The sequence below is a fragment of the Crocuta crocuta genome, unplaced genomic scaffold (genome assembly GCF_008692635.1).
Source record: "Crocuta crocuta isolate KB4526 unplaced genomic scaffold, BGI_CrCroc_1.0 scaffold132, whole genome shotgun sequence".
Lineage (NCBI taxonomy): Eukaryota > Metazoa > Chordata > Mammalia > Carnivora > Hyaenidae > Crocuta > Crocuta crocuta.
The window spans coordinates 2,472,452-2,490,298 of record NW_027528611.1 but is presented as its reverse complement, the minus strand read 5'-3'; the positions used below and the strand labels follow the sequence as shown (position 1 = coordinate 2,490,298).

Genomic DNA, 17,847 nt, shown 5'->3' with positions numbered 1-17,847 from the left:
ACCAGGTCCTAATTTTGACTAGTAGGAAAGAAAAGTACCAACCTGCCAGTTACTGAAGGATTACGATTCATTGTGCTCTGGTTGTGCACGTTCTTTTGAATAAGCTTCTGATAAAGTCAGTTATGATCCAGGAGAACAGGAGTACCCTACCCTCCAGCCAGCCCTATTGCCAGCCTCTTCTTAGCNTAGTGGTTATGTTTTTTAAAGTTTGGAAGGGAAAAAGCCCTAGCCACTTCATTCTTGCCCAGAGGCTCCCAACTGTGGTTGTACATTAGAAGTGCTTCGGGAGCTATTTAAAGCTACAGATGTTTGGGTGGGTTCCAGTTACACCATTGCTCTGGTATTACCATCATTTTTGCTTTATTACCTTCCAATCTTTGTCAAATATATCTGTATATATTTTTTTTTACCTCTTTGCAGTAATCACATGGAAAAACCTTGGTTTGCTTGTTCGTTAAAAAAAAATCCATCTCTAAGAAAAACTTCACACATGAAGTGGAAGTGGGAAGTGGATTTTTTTTTAAATTAAAGAGTGTCTCTTCTAATTAAGGAGTAAGACGTGTCCTTTATAGACAATTTGGGAAAGAAGCAAGTTTTTGTACCTCAGAAATAAATTGGTTTCTACAGAAGCAGTGTAAACCACAGGATAAAGAATTCTTGACAGATGTGAGATGGGCCCTCCTTATGGCCAGGCTGCTTAGACCCTGCAAGGATTGACAGATGCCTGGAGTGGCCTTTCATCTGGGTGAAGTCCAAAGTCCCTGGGTAGGGAGGCAGGCATCTCTTTCTAGAGTCCCTCCACATGCATGAAATCGTCCTCAGCGCCTCATGGGAACTTTGTGGTCAGAAGGGTGTCGTGGGTTAGTGTGAATTGTTAGAGGAAAGTGGAAACCATTCTTGTTGAAGGGTTTTTGCGGTTCTGTTTGTCTCAGAGACAGGAGAGCAGGAGTGGGTATGGTAGTCATTGAAGTGGTTCATTTCACCCCCTCTGCCTTCTTGCTCTATATGCAGTGGTCTGACGCCCCCCAAACGCAGCCGTGGGAAACCAGCCCTATCTCGTGTGCCCTTCCTGGAAGGTGTAAATGGAGATTCTGACTACAGCAGCTCAGGTGAGGAGTGATGCACAGGTGACTCTGGGGGGTCCAGGCCTTCCAAAGAACAGGCAAATGAGCTGCAACCAGCCCCTTAACTCCTCCAAACTCTCAGGCACGGGGCAGGGAGATGGCCCTCCTTCGCAGGTCATTCATACTCTTTTTTTGTTTTAAGTTCATCTTAAATTTGAATAGTAATATATGCGATTGATACATGATAACAAAACTCAAAAAGGCACAAAAGGGTACATAGTGAAAAGCCAGGGGTCCCCTCCTTAGAATAGCCACTGTTAGCAGTTTCTTTTGTGTCTCTTGAGCTGTAATTTATATACCTATAAGCCAAATTTTGTGGGTATATTTAAGAGCATAAGTAGAGAAGCCTAATATACACATGTTCCTCTAAACCATGCCTTTTTTCAATTAATAATATCTTGGAGATACTTCTGTGCTTTTTATTGGCTGCCTAATGTGCCATTATCCAGGAGTGCCAGCCCATTACCGATGAACATTTAGACTGTTTTCACGTATTTGTTATAATCAGTGTTGCAGTGAGCAATGTTGTACGTAGATCATTGTGTAGCCCTGGGGAGTGTACACTTCTGTAGAGAAGCAAAGTTGTTAAACTTGAAGGAAGTGTGCATTTGTCATTTCCATGGGTCTTGCCAGTCCGCCCTCGCTGGAGTAATCAGCGATAGCCTCTGTCACCGAATCTCACACGTTGCCGTGTAATTGCATGTGCTCCAGTGCTTTCAGCCCTGTCCTCACGAGGCATTCTATTCCAGCCGATCCAAACAGGGAAGTACATGGGTCTTGTCTCTTTGGACCAAGGGATTCAAGAACAGGACAAGGCAGGGCCAAAGGAGAGGGCCAGTGGGTGAACAGGTGGAGTGGGTACAGGGTGGGCTGTTCTCCGAGCACAGCTCTGCTCTGGGGGCTGTGTGCCCTGGATGGCCTGTCTTCGAAGCTCCCATCTAACACTCAGGCATCAGGGCTTCTCTCCCCACTTTCCTTTCTCCCGCTGCTTTGTTTTCCCTTAGCATCAGTTTCTTTCTCACATGTGTGTTGATGAATGCATGCCTGAGTGTTTCATTATTGTCTGACTGTCAGCGCCCAGAAAGCAGGGCTCCTGTCTACATGAATTTGTACCGCATCTAGCTCAAAACTGCCAGTGGATTGGCACATACATTGGGATTCTGGTAGTGACCTTTTATTCTTAATTTAAAAAACCACGTACTTACAAAATGATGCCAAGGGAAACTTAAAAATTTTGACCTTCTGCTGTTCTGTCATCACCTTAACAGTTGTCTTCATTTCTCTGTGTTGCCTTCTGTTTATTTCAGGCACGTTTTTAACAAAATGTTAATCCAGAACACACGCTTTTTCGTTTTCCACATTTTTCAGTGTTATCTCATACTTTTTTCATGTTGACACAATCTTTATTTAACTCGTATTATTGGAACAATGTATCTTCCAGTCGATGCATTATAATTTACGTAACTTTTTTATTGTTAGACATTTGGTGATTTCCAGCTTTTAATATTATACATAATGTAGTAAATGCATATTTTTGTTCAAAATTCTTTTATTTGTTTTTAAAGTTATTTTTCTGAGAATAATTCCCAGGGAAGAGATTTACTGAAGCAGATGATTCATATGTTTTGTTTTGTTTTTTTAATGGCTCTTGAGACATACCACCAAATTATATTCTTAAGGATTAGACTGGTCTGCAATTTCTTCAACAGTGTATGATTGCACCAGTTTCCCCACAGCCTGCCTCTTCAGTATTGGATTTTATATTTTGGTTGTTACTGCTATTGACTCAATGGGTAAAAAAATAATAACCTCATTAGTAGTAGTAGTTTGGGTTTTTTGTTTTTTGGTTATTTTTGTTTTATAAACGAGGGTAGTAATATTTCCTTAGGAACACAATTTCCACTGTGCAGGATTTGGTCCCTTTTCCCTGGTTGAGCGTGGTCACCCCGGGCTCCCCGTTTATAGGTGTGGGGAGGGGAGGTTACTCTTTCTGCTCAGGAGCATTTGTGAAGTGCACCCATCCATGTGTGCTAGTGCATTGGGGGCACAACAAAGTAAGCTGGAGGGATGTGGTGCCTGCTCCAGGCGGGACACCCAGTGTCAGGTTCTGAGTGAAGCAGGCACGTGAAGGGCCTGCAGACCTGCGTGGCTCTGCCGAGTGCCATGCACCCAGGTGGCCTGGATGGCCAGGTGTGGCCCTGTCAGAAAAAGAACTCATTTAGCAAGTGGTTTTACTGGGATGTCTGTCCCAGGCATCTTTTTCCATGAAGCCTCTCTCATGAGGCCCAGCACTTAGAGAGGCCCAGAGAGCAGTTTGTGGCTTTGCCAAACTGGGTTCTTGTTGTCCTTCCTGGGATCCTGGTGATAAAAGCAGTCCTAGTTGTCCAGGGAGCCCCATTCTAGCGTTCTAGTCCAGGGGTCGGCAAACTAACGTGTCAGCCTGTTTTTGTAGGGCTTGCAAGCTAAGAGTGGTTTCTACGGTTCAAATGATTGAAAAGAAAATCAAAAGAATGATATTTTGTAACACATGAAAATTACATGAAATTCAAATTACAGTATCTAAAAATAAAATTTTACGGGGACACAGCCATACTTATTCCTCTGTAGAGTATCTGTGGCCACTTTCATGCTGCAGCGATAGAATTGAGTAGTTGCAACAGACACCGTGTCGACTGCAAAACCTAAAATATTTACTGTTTGGCCCTTTACAGAACAAGTTTGCTGACCCCTGATCTAGTCTAAGAACTGAGGAAAGGGCAGGGAAGGGTGGAGGGGTGTTGCTGACTCATTCTTGGGTTGCCCCAGTCAAATGGAGGCCACAGGCAGGCCTCCTGGGCATCATTCCAAGTCCCCTTTGGGTGCTGTCTCCTCCCCTCCCCAACCCCCAGGCAGAAGCCTCCTGATGCCCTTTGAAGACCGCGGAGACCTGGAGCCCCTGGAGCTGGTGTGGGCCAAGTGCCGAGGCTATCCCTCCTACCCCGCCTTGGTGAGTCTGCCCCAGACACCACCCTCCTCCCTCCCCTGGGCTGTTCTGGCCCCTGTCTTGCCTCAGGAGCTTATCTGATTGGATCAAGCCAGCAGAATGGTGGGAATCAGGGTGCTTTTAGCTGCAGAGGGGAGGGAGGTTTTAGCCCAGCCTGGGTGGATCACACCATCAAGGTCCCCAGCTTGGAGCACTTAAAATAGGATAAAAGTGTGAAGACAGAGAATAGGGCTTATAGGGGTTTAACAGCATTTATTCATTTGCTTATGCATAAAAGTAGTATGCTCATTGTAGAGACCTTTTTAAAGCTGCTTATAATGCTTAAGTGTTCTATTAAACATTTGTCATGCTAAATTCTTGAAATACTGAGGAAGATATGGTTTTTCTCATTTTTGGGGGAAGAAAAACGAGGATCTCTCTGTTGCCTGTGGTCATCTAGCTATTAAATGGCAGGGTTGGAATTAGAGCCCAAGGCTCAAAGTGTGTGATGTCAAAGCCTGTGTTCTGAGCCACTAAGTTCAAAATCACCCATAGTCTCATCTATTCAGAGATTACCTCTTGGTGTATATATCCATTCTTTTTTTTTTTAATGCAGAAGTACGAGCCCGTAATCTGTGTAACCTCCCTTTCACGTAACCGCATACCATGAACATGCATGTCTTGTGCCATTAAACATTCTTCATCAACATTACTTTAATGACTGCATTGTCCTCAGTTGTATGCATGTACCTTATTTTAACCATTCCCTACTTGATCGTTTAGATTGTTTTAAAATTTTCACTATGATTAATAGCTGGCAATAAACATCACTGTAGCTTTACTCTGCACATCATGATGATTTCTATATAGTGAATTCTTAGGCGGGCCTTCTTGGGGCAAGGTCTCTGCAAAATTCTGATACAGATTGCCAAGTTGCCCTTTAGAAAGTTAGTTCCAGTTTATATTCCCACCAGCAGTAGCTAAAAATTCTATTTTTACCACCTTGGTTGGTATTTGTTAGAGCTCTCTCTGTATTGGGGAGGTAATGTCCATCTGGCACTGGTAGCTAGTGATGCTAACCCTTTAGGCTGTGCCAGAACCATGGGGGGAGTTTTTAAACACTACAGATAACAGAGGCCGCCCCATCTCAGATCTACCAAATTAGACTGACGCCAGACTGAGGTATGAATGTGTTTTAAAAAGCTTCGCAGATGATCTGTAGCCAGGGTTGTGAACCACCCTCTTGCATGCACACAGGAGTTCTGTGCTTCTCCTAGCTCTTTCACATCCACAGGTCTTTCAAGTCTCATAGCAGCCTCTTAAAGTCAGGAGGGCAGGAACTCTGACCCTTTTGAACTGGTGAGGGAGCTACAGCTGTAAGAGGTTATACAACTTGCGGGAGCCATCTTGGAACCTTGTTGCCTACCTCACTCTCTCTCCAGCAGTGGCAGGTCAGGGGATCCGCGCTGTGACCGGGTGGCTGAGGAGGTTGGGTCTTGGGCCTGCCTTCACAAGGCCGTGTGCCCGGTTGTCGGTGTGACCCCCAGTGGAGCTGTTGAGGAAGTGATTAAAGCTGTACAGGTTTGGTTTTGGGTTTTTAAGTCTCATAGTGCCAAAAAAAAAAAAAAAATCTAAAAGTAGTCTCTTTTTCCTTTTTAATTATCTTCTTTTCATGATTACATAAATTTTACATTTTCTTTCATGATTAAATAAATTCAGCTGCCACCTGAAAAAACCCACCACCTGAACGCAAGCTGTGTTTTTATTTTGGTTTAAGCTCTCCCAGTTGTTCTCCTGTGTTAAGTATGACTCGTGCCCATAATGAATATACAGTTAAAAACTTTTTTTCTGCCTCTTGTTTAAAAATTTTTTTTCTCATAAAATAATGTGTATTGTAGAAGTTTTGGAAAAAATAGAGAAAAGCAACAAACTCTATCATTCTAGCAAGTCAGCTATAAGTGTTTTGTATCGTTTCTTCTATTTATTCGTGTATTACAGCTGTAATAATAGTATTTATACACATGCATTCATTATGTAATGTGTTAAAGTCTTTCACAAGCCACATTGTTTTACATCCATATAACGTTTGAGTGAATGGTCCATTATTTATTATTTTGAGACATATTTGCCTCTATCTTTCTTCAGAAAGGGAGGAGAGCTCTCCTTAAATGGCAACTTGCCTACCTTGCTTCTGCCCTGGGGGGGGCATTTTTCACAATCTGCCCCATGTTCCAAGGCAGGAACCTGCATGTCTGTCAAGAGGAAACATACCAGAGTGGCCCCACTATCTTGTTCAATAGTCAGGGAAGCTCAGGAGGGCTTGTATGGTCGTTCTCATTAGAACCCATGGCGTCAAACCTAGGGGTACATACAGCCTGGGAGATAGAGTTTTGACAAAATTACACAGCTGGGGACAGGGTAAGGGTGGTTCTTCCTTAAAACTCTTAACCAGAGCACCTGCTTTCAGCTGCTTATCTTGGGAGGGAAGTAGCGAAGCTGGCAGACACCCAAAAGTAAACAACGAGCACAGTTTATTATGAGAACAGGCCCCCTGGGACAGAGTATAGAAATTAAGATTGTTCCATCTCTGGAGAAAGCTGCTTCCTCAGTAAGTTTCCAAGTCTTCTGGCCTCAACCCACAGAGATTATCAACTCACTGCTTTGGAAATGAGGGCTGTGTAGGGCAGTAGGCAGCGGGGGCTTGAGCCACCGTGGCCACAGCCAGCTACATCCTCCTGTGCTCGGGGCTTTCCTCCGTCAGCTGATAGCTGTCAACAGACTTCTCAGCGTGGGCAAGAAGGTGAAATGAGATGATGGATGATGTGTGAATAACTAGGAGCTTCGGTCACTCTGTCAGTGCTTCATAGAGCTAGAGATCACTGTTGTGTTGACGCCACCAGGCCTCTCGCTGAGCCTCTGCCATGTGGAGTTTGTAGCCTTGAGCAGTAACCTCTGGTGGGTCCCTTCCAGCCACGCCATTCATTCCCCCTCCAGCAACCCTTCAAGTCCAGTCTTACGGCTTCTTTCTGATCTTACGTGGAAGTGCCCACAAATGTACCTAGTCCACACAGCAGGAAGATTATAAGCAGGCAGGAAGGTAGTGGGTAACCATGGGCTCTTGTTACGTAGAACCAAAGAGATGGGGGCCCTGCTGCTGATGCAGAACCTCCTTTATAGCCATGGTGCCTAGGAAAGCCCCCAAGCCTTTGAAGTGAATTGCAAAGGTTTTAAAGGGAAAGTGACAGGAAAAAATGGTCTCCTGGTCTCCATTCCCATCCCGTAAGGAATGTTAGGAAGGAAGACTTTGTCGGTCTGGGCTGGACATCACAGATACCCCTCAATTCTGGTCTCTCCTGTACTGAATTCACGTTTCTTCTGTGTCCACTTGGACCCCAGGGGTTCACAGCGCAAGCTTCCTCATTGGAAGAACTGATGGAGCAGGGCTGGAGGATTTGGCCAATGAACTGGGAAAACAGTCGAGATTCCCATTTTGGGGTCCTGAGGGTCACAGAAGAGGTCAGCCCGTTTCATCACTCGGTTGTGGGCCTGGCCTAGGCCCTGGTAACTTGGGGGGTGGTTCAGCAGGTAGTCCTGGAGCAGCGTTTCCTGCTCACTCCATCCACTCCCAGCTGAGTGCCATCTTCTTTCCTGCCTCCAGATCATCGATCCCAAGATGCCCCGGGAGGGCCTCCTGCACAATGGTGTTCCCATCCCTGTCCCGCCCCTGGATGTGCTGAAGCTGGGAGAGCAGAAACAGGCCGAGGCTGGAGAGAAGCTCTTCCTTGTCCTCTTCTTTGACAACAAGCGCACCTGGTGAGTGGGCGCTACCGCCGGAAGGTTGCACCAGGGTGAGGGCTGAGGGGGCTGACACGCAGTACGCGGAGGGGCTGTGGGCTCAGTTAACTTGCCTCCAGCTAGGTACGGTGAGGCATTACCAGCAGCTGGCCTGCCCCAGCCATATTAATGGCAACCGAGGAGTGTCGCCGATCAGATTCCCTGGGAAACGATCTGAGATGGAGATTTCTATCAGGAGGCTTACTGGGGAGAGCTGCGGGGATGAAGGGGGCAGTGCTGGGCGGAGGAACATGTTGAACACTCGCTGTGGAGGCCTCAGCTGATCCCAAGGGTAGCTCCGGAGCTGGGAGGCCTGTTAGTGATGTCCGGAATTGGGGCTGTGCATGGCCGTGTGCTCCCAGGTCAGCAAGTCACTGAATGCTGGCTGCCCCTGGGAGGGGTCGCCTTGGGCCAGGTAGCTCCTTTGGCAGAGGGTGATTCCTGAACAGGACTCAGCTGGGACCCAGTCAGCAGTCAGCACTCCCAGTGGCTATGGGAGTGCACGTCTCAGACCTCAGGTAGGGGGTGGGGTGGAGGGTGGTTTGGGGCAGTGTGGGGTCCACTGCAAAGGGCTTGCTTGCCCTTTAGGGTTTCTCTTAGCAACAGGAGGGCTCTTTCACTTCTGCTTTTATAGAATGAGGAGGTAGGACTAACCAGTAAAAGTAATAGCTATCATTTATTGTTTACTCTGTGCCCTGATACAAATTGATTTACATCCATAATCTTATCTATCCTCATTAAATCTTCATCAGTCCCCTCCCAATCCATTTTGCAGATGAGGAAGCTAAGGCTCAGAAAGCAAAGACCCCATTGCCAGACCTGGGACACAGGCCGAGATCCGGCTCCAAAGGCTAGTGTTTAGCCACATGTTAGATTTGCCTGGCCATCCTTAGAGCAGCACACCAGGTGCAGGCCCCACGAGGAATCATGGGTTCCAGGCATCAGCCCCACTGCCTGGCCATAGCTCCCTGTCGCCCCAGGGCAAGGTGAGGGCTCGCTCTAATGTGGGCCTTTCTTGGCTTCTGGGTCCTAACAGTCCTCTAAAGCAGAGTGAGTGCCCTGGGGCTCAGGGAAGGGCCTGGCTGCAAAAAAGGTCCCTTGGTGGCCTCCTGTCTGCGGTGTCCCAGTCTGTCTCCTCTTGCCCTGTCCCCTCCCCCAACTTGGCTTGTCCTGGGCAGATGGGCCCAGAGGAGTCCCCTCATACCACCCACCATAGCCCGGGCTTCCCACTGTGCTTGTGTTTTAGGCAGTGGCTTCCAAGAGACAAAGTGCTGCCCCTGGGTGTGGAAGACACCGTGGACAAGCTCAAGATGCTGGAAGGCCGCAAGACCAGCATCCGAAAGTCAGTGCAAGTGGCCTATGACCGTGCAATGATCCACTTGAGCCGGGTCCGGGGGCCCCACTCCTTTGTCACCTCCAGCTACCTGTAAGGGCGGGGCCTGGCCTGCGTCTGCCTGCCCTGCCTCTGTCCCATGCGGCACAGAGGCCTCTTCCTGCCCCAACCAGTCATCTGGCTGGCAGCTTCCCCCCTTCCATGGCAGGCCAGGGACCGGGGCCGTGTCCTCCCCACGGGCAAGGTCCCAGTTTTGACCAACTGTGTGGTTCCCCTGGTGGGCCTGCTGTGTGCCAAAAACTCCCACCTGAGCTTGCCCGGGGGCTAGTCCACTGAAGAACCCGTTAGAAGTAGAAATAGCTGTGAGGCTTGCGCCCAGCTGAGGAGATGGACCTGAGCCCAGAAGGCAAGAGGCCCTAGGCTCTTTCTCAAAGGTGTGCCTGGCCCACTCCTCCCCACTCCCAGCTAACTACACCTCAGGGCAAGCGAGGCTCTGACATTGACCCCAGAGGTGCTGTGGATACACGAGGGTCCCGCGGGGAAGCTCCTGGAGCTCACCCTCTCCCCCCTCCATCACCCATTCTCATACCTCTTCCCTGTCCCATCTTCTGCACCAGTGCCGTCTCTCCTTTCCCGTGTCCCTTGCCTTTCTTTTGTGCCAAACAGAAACCATCACCAAACTGGTCTTTTTCTTTTTGTGTCTCATTCCCTTTGAGGCCAGCTGCTATGCTAGGTGGGTCCCTCCGCCTGGCTCCTCAGGGCCCAGGACAGAGGCCAGCCTACCACTCGGGTGACCCCTCCACCAGCACACACACCCCCTTCCCCATCTGCTGCGGACACCCGGCTTGAGGCCAGGCTGTGAAAGCTTGCCCCCTCCCTGCTTGCTGAGAGGCGGGCCGAGGCTCGGCGGGCTCCTGTCAGACCAGGCTGGTGGTGCGAGTGTCCGTCTTTCCACTTGGATGCCGGGGGGTGTGGAGTGAAGCTGGGTCCACTCCTCACCCCTGCTGTCCTCTCTCTGTGGGCCGCCCTCTCCACCACCTCAGATGGTGGGCCTGCGGCCCGGCACCTCCCTGCCTACGCTCTGCCCTGCCCAGCCTCCGCTGCTCCCGCTCCCAAATGCCGGGGGGGACACCACGCTTTTATTTCATGCCCTCTGTCCCCTTCCCTCTTGTCTGTTCGACCCCCTCCCCACCTTCACCTTCTCAGAAACGGAAGGAAAAAAACTGTGAAATGGGAAATGCTGACTGACAAACCAACACAACTTTCAGAGGCTTTGAGTCTGTTCTCTGGATGTTTCTTTTCACCTCTTAAGCACCAAAGCCGCAGGGCCAGGTTGCAGGCCACTGATCGCCATGTTGATTTTTAACCTGACGTTCTTTTTAATTGTTTTAAATTTTTCATAGGGGAGTTTTGGACAAAACAAAGTCACTGGGGAGATCACTGCCATTTTTACACACTCGACTTTTTAAAACTACAACCACCCAACCACCACAACTTCTTATACATTTGGGACACGAGCCAGAGTTTAAAAGGGAACCAACAAAACTCTCTATAACATAAAGGATGAGGTTTTGGATTTTGTACAGTAATAAAAATACAATACAGCATATGGCTAGGGAAGGACATGGTGTATATAATTGTAAAATACTGTTCTAAATTATTCAGGCCTATAGTTTCCATTACTGGAGTCCTCCATTGTGTGGCTGAGTATTTTAAATGCACACAGTGTGGTTTATTTAAAGGAGCCAATGCGTCCCCCTCTCCCCAGGTAGTCGGTCAGCTGTGGACTCTGTGACCTTTGTCTCAACCTGTGTTGTAAGATCTCGGGGCTCTCTCTCTGTGTCACTTCCCCCCAACACTTTCTCTTTCTAGTCTCTCTCTTTTTTTCCAATCTCCTTGACTCTTTCAGTCTCTCTCTGCGTCTCACTTTTAAAACTGCTCTTTTAGAACGGGAAGCGGCTCAGATCCTGTTGTGGCGTGGGGCCTACGTGTCTCAGTCGCGTCTGCTGTGAAGCACACGATGCTCTATTTATTGTAGAAAGTGACTTTATTTGCTTTCTAGAATTGTTTATAACAGATGGTATAAGAGAGGTAATAAACAGAGAAAAATCTATGCTTGTAAAGAATACAGAAGTTAATTTTACCTACTATAATATGACTGTCTGAAACTTATTTTCTCTCTGAGAAATAAATGTTCTAATGGGCAGCAGGGGCTGTGCTGTGCTTGGTGTCATCGTGGGGGGCCCGCGCCTCTCTTCCGAATTCCCACAGCCCACCCCCACCTCAGAAGGCTGGAGCCGTTAAGAATGGGGTGGTCTGGCGGGCCGCCAGCCGGCAAGGGCTCCATCCCTCTCTCGGGCCCCTGGGAGGGGTGTGAGGATGGGCTCTGACGTTTTTCCCTCCCCGGCAGCACCACCCTCCGGGTCCTGTAGAAGGTCCCGCCTGCCTTCTCACGCCTCAGCCGTCCCGTGGCCCTGCGCCTTTGGGAGCATCTGTTCCTCATGCACTTGGAGAAGTAGCCCCTTGTGCTGAATTTGAGACCCGAGGGTGCGCACGCCTCCTTTGTCATCATTGCTGTCCCCCTTCTGTAGGCAGGCACCTGGGACGGGCAGACGTAACGTGGGCCTCCGTCCTTTTAGAGCTGGAAGGGATCCTGGCGCCTGCCCGCTCTTCACTTTGCAGATGAGAAAACAGACCAGCACGATTAACAGAGTTGTCCAAGGACAGCTGGCCCAGAAATAGGGCAGAATCCTGGGACAAGAGTCTGGCCCGGGGTTTCCCTGGGGGCTCCACAGCATTTCAGGGCTGTGCTGGTCTGTTCTGTACCGGCTCCCCTCTCTCACCAGCTGTGGCTCCAGCATTTCTGGGGAGAGACATCTTGAAGAGCAGAGAGAGTTCCCGGGGACAACATACTTGGTCTCTGGGCCCGGGATAGCTTTTCCCCGTCTCCTCCCCTGTCCCCTCTGTGCTCCTGCCTGGCTCCTGTGTTTGGCTGCGAGTTACGTCACAGTGGCGTGACTGAAGGACAAGGGTCTCCTGATCACCTCCACAGGCCCCTTCAAAATTCTTGTCGTTGAAGTCACTAGACTGTAAAAGTGTTCAGTTTGGTGTAACATTGACAGAGTACTTCCAAAGTCTTTGAATTACGTGTTGTGGGTGTGAAGATACACACCTCTGGTCCACAGGACGCTCACAACCTGACTCATGAGACACGTCACGGGCAACTCTGAATGAGGCAGATGTGAAACTCCCCCACCGGGGAGGAGTGTGGGAGAGAGCTCATGTTTGCTTGAATAACAAAAGCTTTCAGGAGAATAAAGCAATTAATTCAAGCCTTGAAAAATGGGATTGAAAATGCCTCTTTATAAATTTATAGTTTGAATTACAAAGGCAATATTTAGAAAGAAGTGAAAAGGCTCACCCTGTAAACCATTTGGTGCATAAAGGGAAAGTGACCAGAGCGGGAGGATGGAAAGGAAAAGCGTAAATAGATGAAGCAACACAGCCAAAGGCAGGGCTCAGGGAGGCTGGGCGCATGCTCCGCTCCAGTAACTGACCGCTGCCCCGTCTGACCGGCAGCCACTGAGGTGGCAAGGCAGTGTGTGGGGGTTAAAAGCCATGTCACTCACCGGCTCTGTGACCTCGAGCATGGTACTTGACCTCTCTGAGCCTCTCTGAGGCTGACCCTGAGGCCAGGGCGAGGCATGATGAGTGGCGGCATCCGTTGAAGGGTTTGATCAGGGAAGGGACATGGCCAGAACTTGGCAACTAATGAGACATCAAGAGTCCAAAAGCAGGAGTGTAAGACCAGGTGGCCACATGGCCGGAGGCATCGGCAGTGGCTTTGAGGGAGAGGAAGGAGAGGAGAGCTTAGATTTGATGAGCTTCTGTTGCCTCCAGGATATCTGAGAAACCTCCCCCCACCCCCCAGCAAGCCCACGGGACTGGGCCTGCAGTTCAAGAGGAAGGTAGGAGCAGATGACAGAAATGTGGGGGGCACTGGAGCCCACCAGGGCAGTTAGGACAATGGCCAAGGAGGGAAAGGACAGACCTGAGGAAAGCCCCTTATATTTGGAAGCTGGGATTGGGGAAGAAAAGATGGAAAGAGCACCTTCAGAGGGGTCTGGTCCCTGGGGAGGGCCTCACACAGAGGAAGCCAAGCCCTAGGGATCGTCTAGGCCCACCGCCCCACTCCTTTCACAGAAAGAGGCAGGTCACGTGCACTTGGCATCGCAGAGCAGGAAAAGGCAGTGCTGGACCAGAAAGAAGCCGGAAACTAGCACTTTCTACTCTCCACCAGCCCTTGTATTCAGAGCCTTCAAGGTGAGCAGAAGTGTCCATGACTCTGATCAATCCTGTGATTAAAATTCATGGACCCAAGTCTAAAATATGATACTGGAGGGGCGCCTGGGTGGCTCAGTTGGTTAAGCGTCCGACTTCAGCTCAGGTCATGATCTCACAGTTTGTGGGTTCGAGCCCTGCATCCGGCTTTGTGCTGACAGCTCAGAACCTGGACCTGTCTTCAGATTCTGTGTCTCCCTCTCTCTCTGACCCTTGCCTGCTCATGCTGTCTCTAGCTCTCAAAAGTAAATAAAACATTTAAAAAAAATTTAAAAATATTATGATACTGGAGCACGTGGAAGTACTGAGTAGGAATACAAAATTCCTTTTTCCTAACGAGTTCCAAAATATAATTAAAAGCTTTTGCCAAGCCCTGTCAGCTTGGCCACTTCCGTTAATGTATTAATTGTCATTAACACTTGAGTGTGAATTTGCCACCCGCACGGACTCTGCCGGTCTTACTAGGCTGTGAGCTTTGACTCGAGAGGAGAGAGGTGAGTGATAAAACTTCCAGGCTCTGGGGCGGTGGGGGGTTGGGGGGTGCTGAAGGGAGATAGAGGGTGGGGACCTTGACTATCCCTGGCACTTGGGGGTGCCCTTCTGCTTGCCTTTTCCCTTCAAGGGTAGCAGAGGGCACTAGGGATGAAAGAAGAAAAGCTGTGGGTGTGTGTACATGTGTGTGTTTTCCATTTTAATATTCCTTTTTTTTAGTATTTATTTTGGGGAGTGCACAGCAGGGGAGGGGCGGGGATGGGGAGACAGAGGACCCAAAGCAGGCTCTGTGCCGACAGGCTGACAACAGGCAGCCCGATGTGAGGCTCGAACTCATGTACCACAAGATCGTGAGCTGAGCCGAAGTCAGATGCTCAAACGATTGGCCCACCCACCCAGGCGCTTCAACAATTTTAATATTTTTGAGAGGGCCAGGACTCCGGCTGCACGGAGTAGAAAAATCTAATTGTCCCCAAGTTTCAGAAGGGCTGCTGTGTTGTTCTCTCAGAGAACATTGTGTCGTTTGCCTGGCACCTTTAAGACTGGTTGGAAGTGGCTGATTTCAGTCTAACTGCTCTTACTTGGGCAGCAGTGTGTGAATTCCTTCCTCTTCCTTCCAGCTTTGCACAGGCTCCTTGGGGGGACAAAAGGCGGTGCTGGCAATATAACACTGTTGGCTTCCGAGAGGCAAGGGCGCAAGATGCACCGGGTCCCGGGGGAGGGCTGCTTCTCCCCTGGCTTCACAGTCTAGAAAGATCCCCAAGGGATTTTATCTAGGCTGGCAAGGGAAGATTATAAAATGTGTTCGGGATTTTTTTTTTCAGTGTAAAGGAGAAGGATTATTCGAATCATTTCCAACCACTTTAATGTAATTCCTTATAGTCTCTTGTGTTTTTGTTTTTTGTTTTTTTTCCTAAGTAGAGCATGTATTTCAGTTTCTTGTACTGGGTAGCTGAGAAATGGGCCTCCCCGAGAGGATGTGTTCTAACATCCGTGCAGAAGTTCTTGGCGTGATGGGAACATGATCTCCTCTCCTGCCTTTTCTTCGTTTGTGTATCGTGAACCAGCCCAGGCCAACTATTGCCTGTTTTGGTTTTTGGGTTTTTTCCCCCTTTCGTGTTGCTAACATAGCGGTGTCTCCAGCAGTGGACATTGAATGGGAGTTATAGATCTTTATCCCAAGAAATTTGCTCTCCGGTGTGCCTTTCCATGGAAGTACGTCCTAGACTGAATTCTGCCCTGCGTTCCAACATCTGCGAATAAGGAGACCCCTCCCCCGCCCCATAGTTGGAGAAGTTCTCACTCTGCTCAGGTACAGCCGCCAGCACCTGGCATACAAGGTCACTCCAGGGTACACACAACACTGTTTTGAGGGCAAGACCAGCAGCCAGGGCAAGTCAGGCCAGGGGCCAGGAGCAGTGGAGCTTTAGACCTTGAATTTTATTGTTTTAGATATAAATTTACATATGGCGATTAAGGAATACAAACCTTAAATTTAATCTCCATGAATTTTTACATGTGTTATCCATCTATGAAACCACTACCCAGATTAAAGTGCAGAACATTTCCAGTGCCCTAGAAAGTTCCTCATATTCCTTCCCAGTCAACATCCCCCTTCTCCAAAGAGGGTAACTACTGTCCAGAATTCTATGGCCATAGATTAGTGTTGCCTGTACTTGAACTTCATATAATGGACTCATACAGTATGTGCTCTTTTGAGTCTGGCTTTTCTTTTTTTTAATGTTTATTTTTGGAAGAGAGAGTGCCAGCGGAGGAGAGGCAGGGAGAGAGGGGGACAGAAGATCCGAAGCAGGCTCTGTGCGGACGGCAGCGAGGGGGCTCGAACTCACGAACCGTGAGATCATGACCCGAGACAAAGTCAGACGCTCAACCGACTAAGCCACCCAGGCACCCCTTGAGTCTGGCTTCTTTAATTCAATGTTATGTCTCTGAACTCCACCGCTGTTTCGCACGTAGCTATGGTTTGCTTTGAATCGTATTCCATTGTACAAATACTGTAGTGTGTTTGTCTGCCCTCCTGCTGGTCAGCATTGGGTTGTTTCCGGTTTGGGCCTCTCACGAATAACACTGCTGTGAACGTTCTTGTACATGACATTTTGTAGCCACGGTGCCCATTTCTCTTCAGAATAGCCCCAGGAGTGCTAGGTCACGAGGTTTAGCGTTACACACTTAGCTCTAGCTTGAAGTGTATGTGTTAAGCTTTAAGAGTTTCTACCGCTTTTCCATTGTTGTACACTTTGCACCCCCACAGTGGTGGGGGGGGGGTCCAGCTGCTCCACACCCTCGCCAACACTGAGCACCGGCAGCCCCCGGCTTTGGCCTGGACGGGTTTGTTGCCCGGCTTCCCCTGAGCTCCACCATACAGCCAGGCTTCTCCCCTGCTGTGCAGTACTCCTTTGCTAGGTCCTTTTCCATCAGGGAACCCATTTCTCAGTGCCTCACAGATGCCTGCACCGGCTCTTGGTGAAACAAGGCACCTCTTAGTACAGAGTAACACAACCCTCCCTGGCCCTCTCCTCCTTACCCCTGGCTACTGGGCTGGGGGGGGACTGAGAGCCCGGCCTCAGGGCCCCTTCCCTTACCCACACCCAAGCCTCCAGCACTTCAGGCCTCAAGCAGGGCGGAAGGCACCTCCTGCGAATTGTGCCCAAATCCTTCCTTGCCTACTGCCTAATGCCATTGTTGGGTGCCTTACCCACCCTCTCAGGCCACGGTCCTCGGGGACACGCCCGTGACCCTGGTTTCCTCCGACTTCTTGGTGTCGCAGTGGGGATGAAGGATGTGCCAGCTGGTTTTGATGAGGTCCTTGAGGGGAGGATCAGAAAGGGGATGAAGAGAGCCTGTTTGCTGTTAACTGTCCTTGGTGACACAGACACACATTTCAGAGTCATCGAGGATGAAGGCGCAGAAGAGACCCTGAAGCGGCTTCAAAGGAGCTGCTCAAGTCACCGGTGTGGGGAATGTCTGAGCTAAGAAGGCAGGGTCAGGGAAAGAGACCTGAGGGCGCCTTGTTTGGAGACAAAAGATTGGAGAGGCAGCCGTGACGCGGGCAGCTGTTGGAAGGCGGCTCTGTCCTCAAGGGCAGAACAGCGATCTGGTTCTAGGCGTGAGCTGCGGGATGACGACACAGGCTCCCCTGGGCTGTCCGAGGGGGTTCTGGCTCCACGCGCGACCCTGGGCACACCCGGGAGTTTTTGGTGCCCAGAATCCGGCCAGTCTTCTTCCCGCCCCCTCCCTCCTCCTCCTTCCCTCACACCCTCCCTTTCCCTCCCTCAGCCCCTACCCCATTTCTCTGTCTTCAAATTTTATTTTTTTAAGTTTATTTATTTATTTTGAGAGAGAGAGAGAGAGAGAATCCCATGTGGGACTCGAACCCATGAACCGTGAGATCACGACCTGAGCCAAAACCAGGAGCCAGATGCTCAACTGACTGAGCCACCCAGGCGCCCCTCAAATTTTACCACTTTTAATTCGAGTTGGTTTACATGATTCAAAATTTTAAAAACTCAGGGAGGTTTCATTCTGGTCCTCAGTCTCCCAGTTCCCCTGCCAGAGGCCATCAGTTTTGCCAGTTGCACATGTACCTTTCCAGAGACACGTTAATACCCGGGTGTGTGCACGTGCTCGTCTGTGTCCCTTTGTCATACAAACGGTAGCATACAGTTCCCACTGGTCTGGGCCTTATTGTTTTTTTTTTAATTTGTTTTTATTAAATATTGAGCAGATACAAAAAAAGCAGT

General features: G+C 49.3%; 1 protein-coding gene across 2 annotated transcripts in view; it reads left to right on the top strand.

Moving 5' to 3' along the window:
- Positions 1–11,459, top strand: part of BRPF3 (bromodomain and PHD finger containing 3) — a 31,333-nt gene extending 19,874 nt beyond the window's left edge. For both annotated transcript variants that reach the window (XM_077754901.1, XM_077754900.1), the window contains 4 exons: positions 1,012–1,109; positions 4,013–4,110; positions 7,745–7,899; positions 9,167–11,459. In XM_077754901.1, coding sequence (XP_077611027.1) covers positions 1,012–1,109; positions 4,013–4,110; positions 7,745–7,899; positions 9,167–9,350 — 535 coding nt within the window. In that variant the 3' untranslated portion in view covers positions 9,351–11,459. The remainder of the gene's footprint in view (positions 1–1,011; positions 1,110–4,012; positions 4,111–7,744; positions 7,900–9,166) is intronic.
- The last annotated feature ends 6,388 nt before the right edge of the window (positions 11,460–17,847 follow it).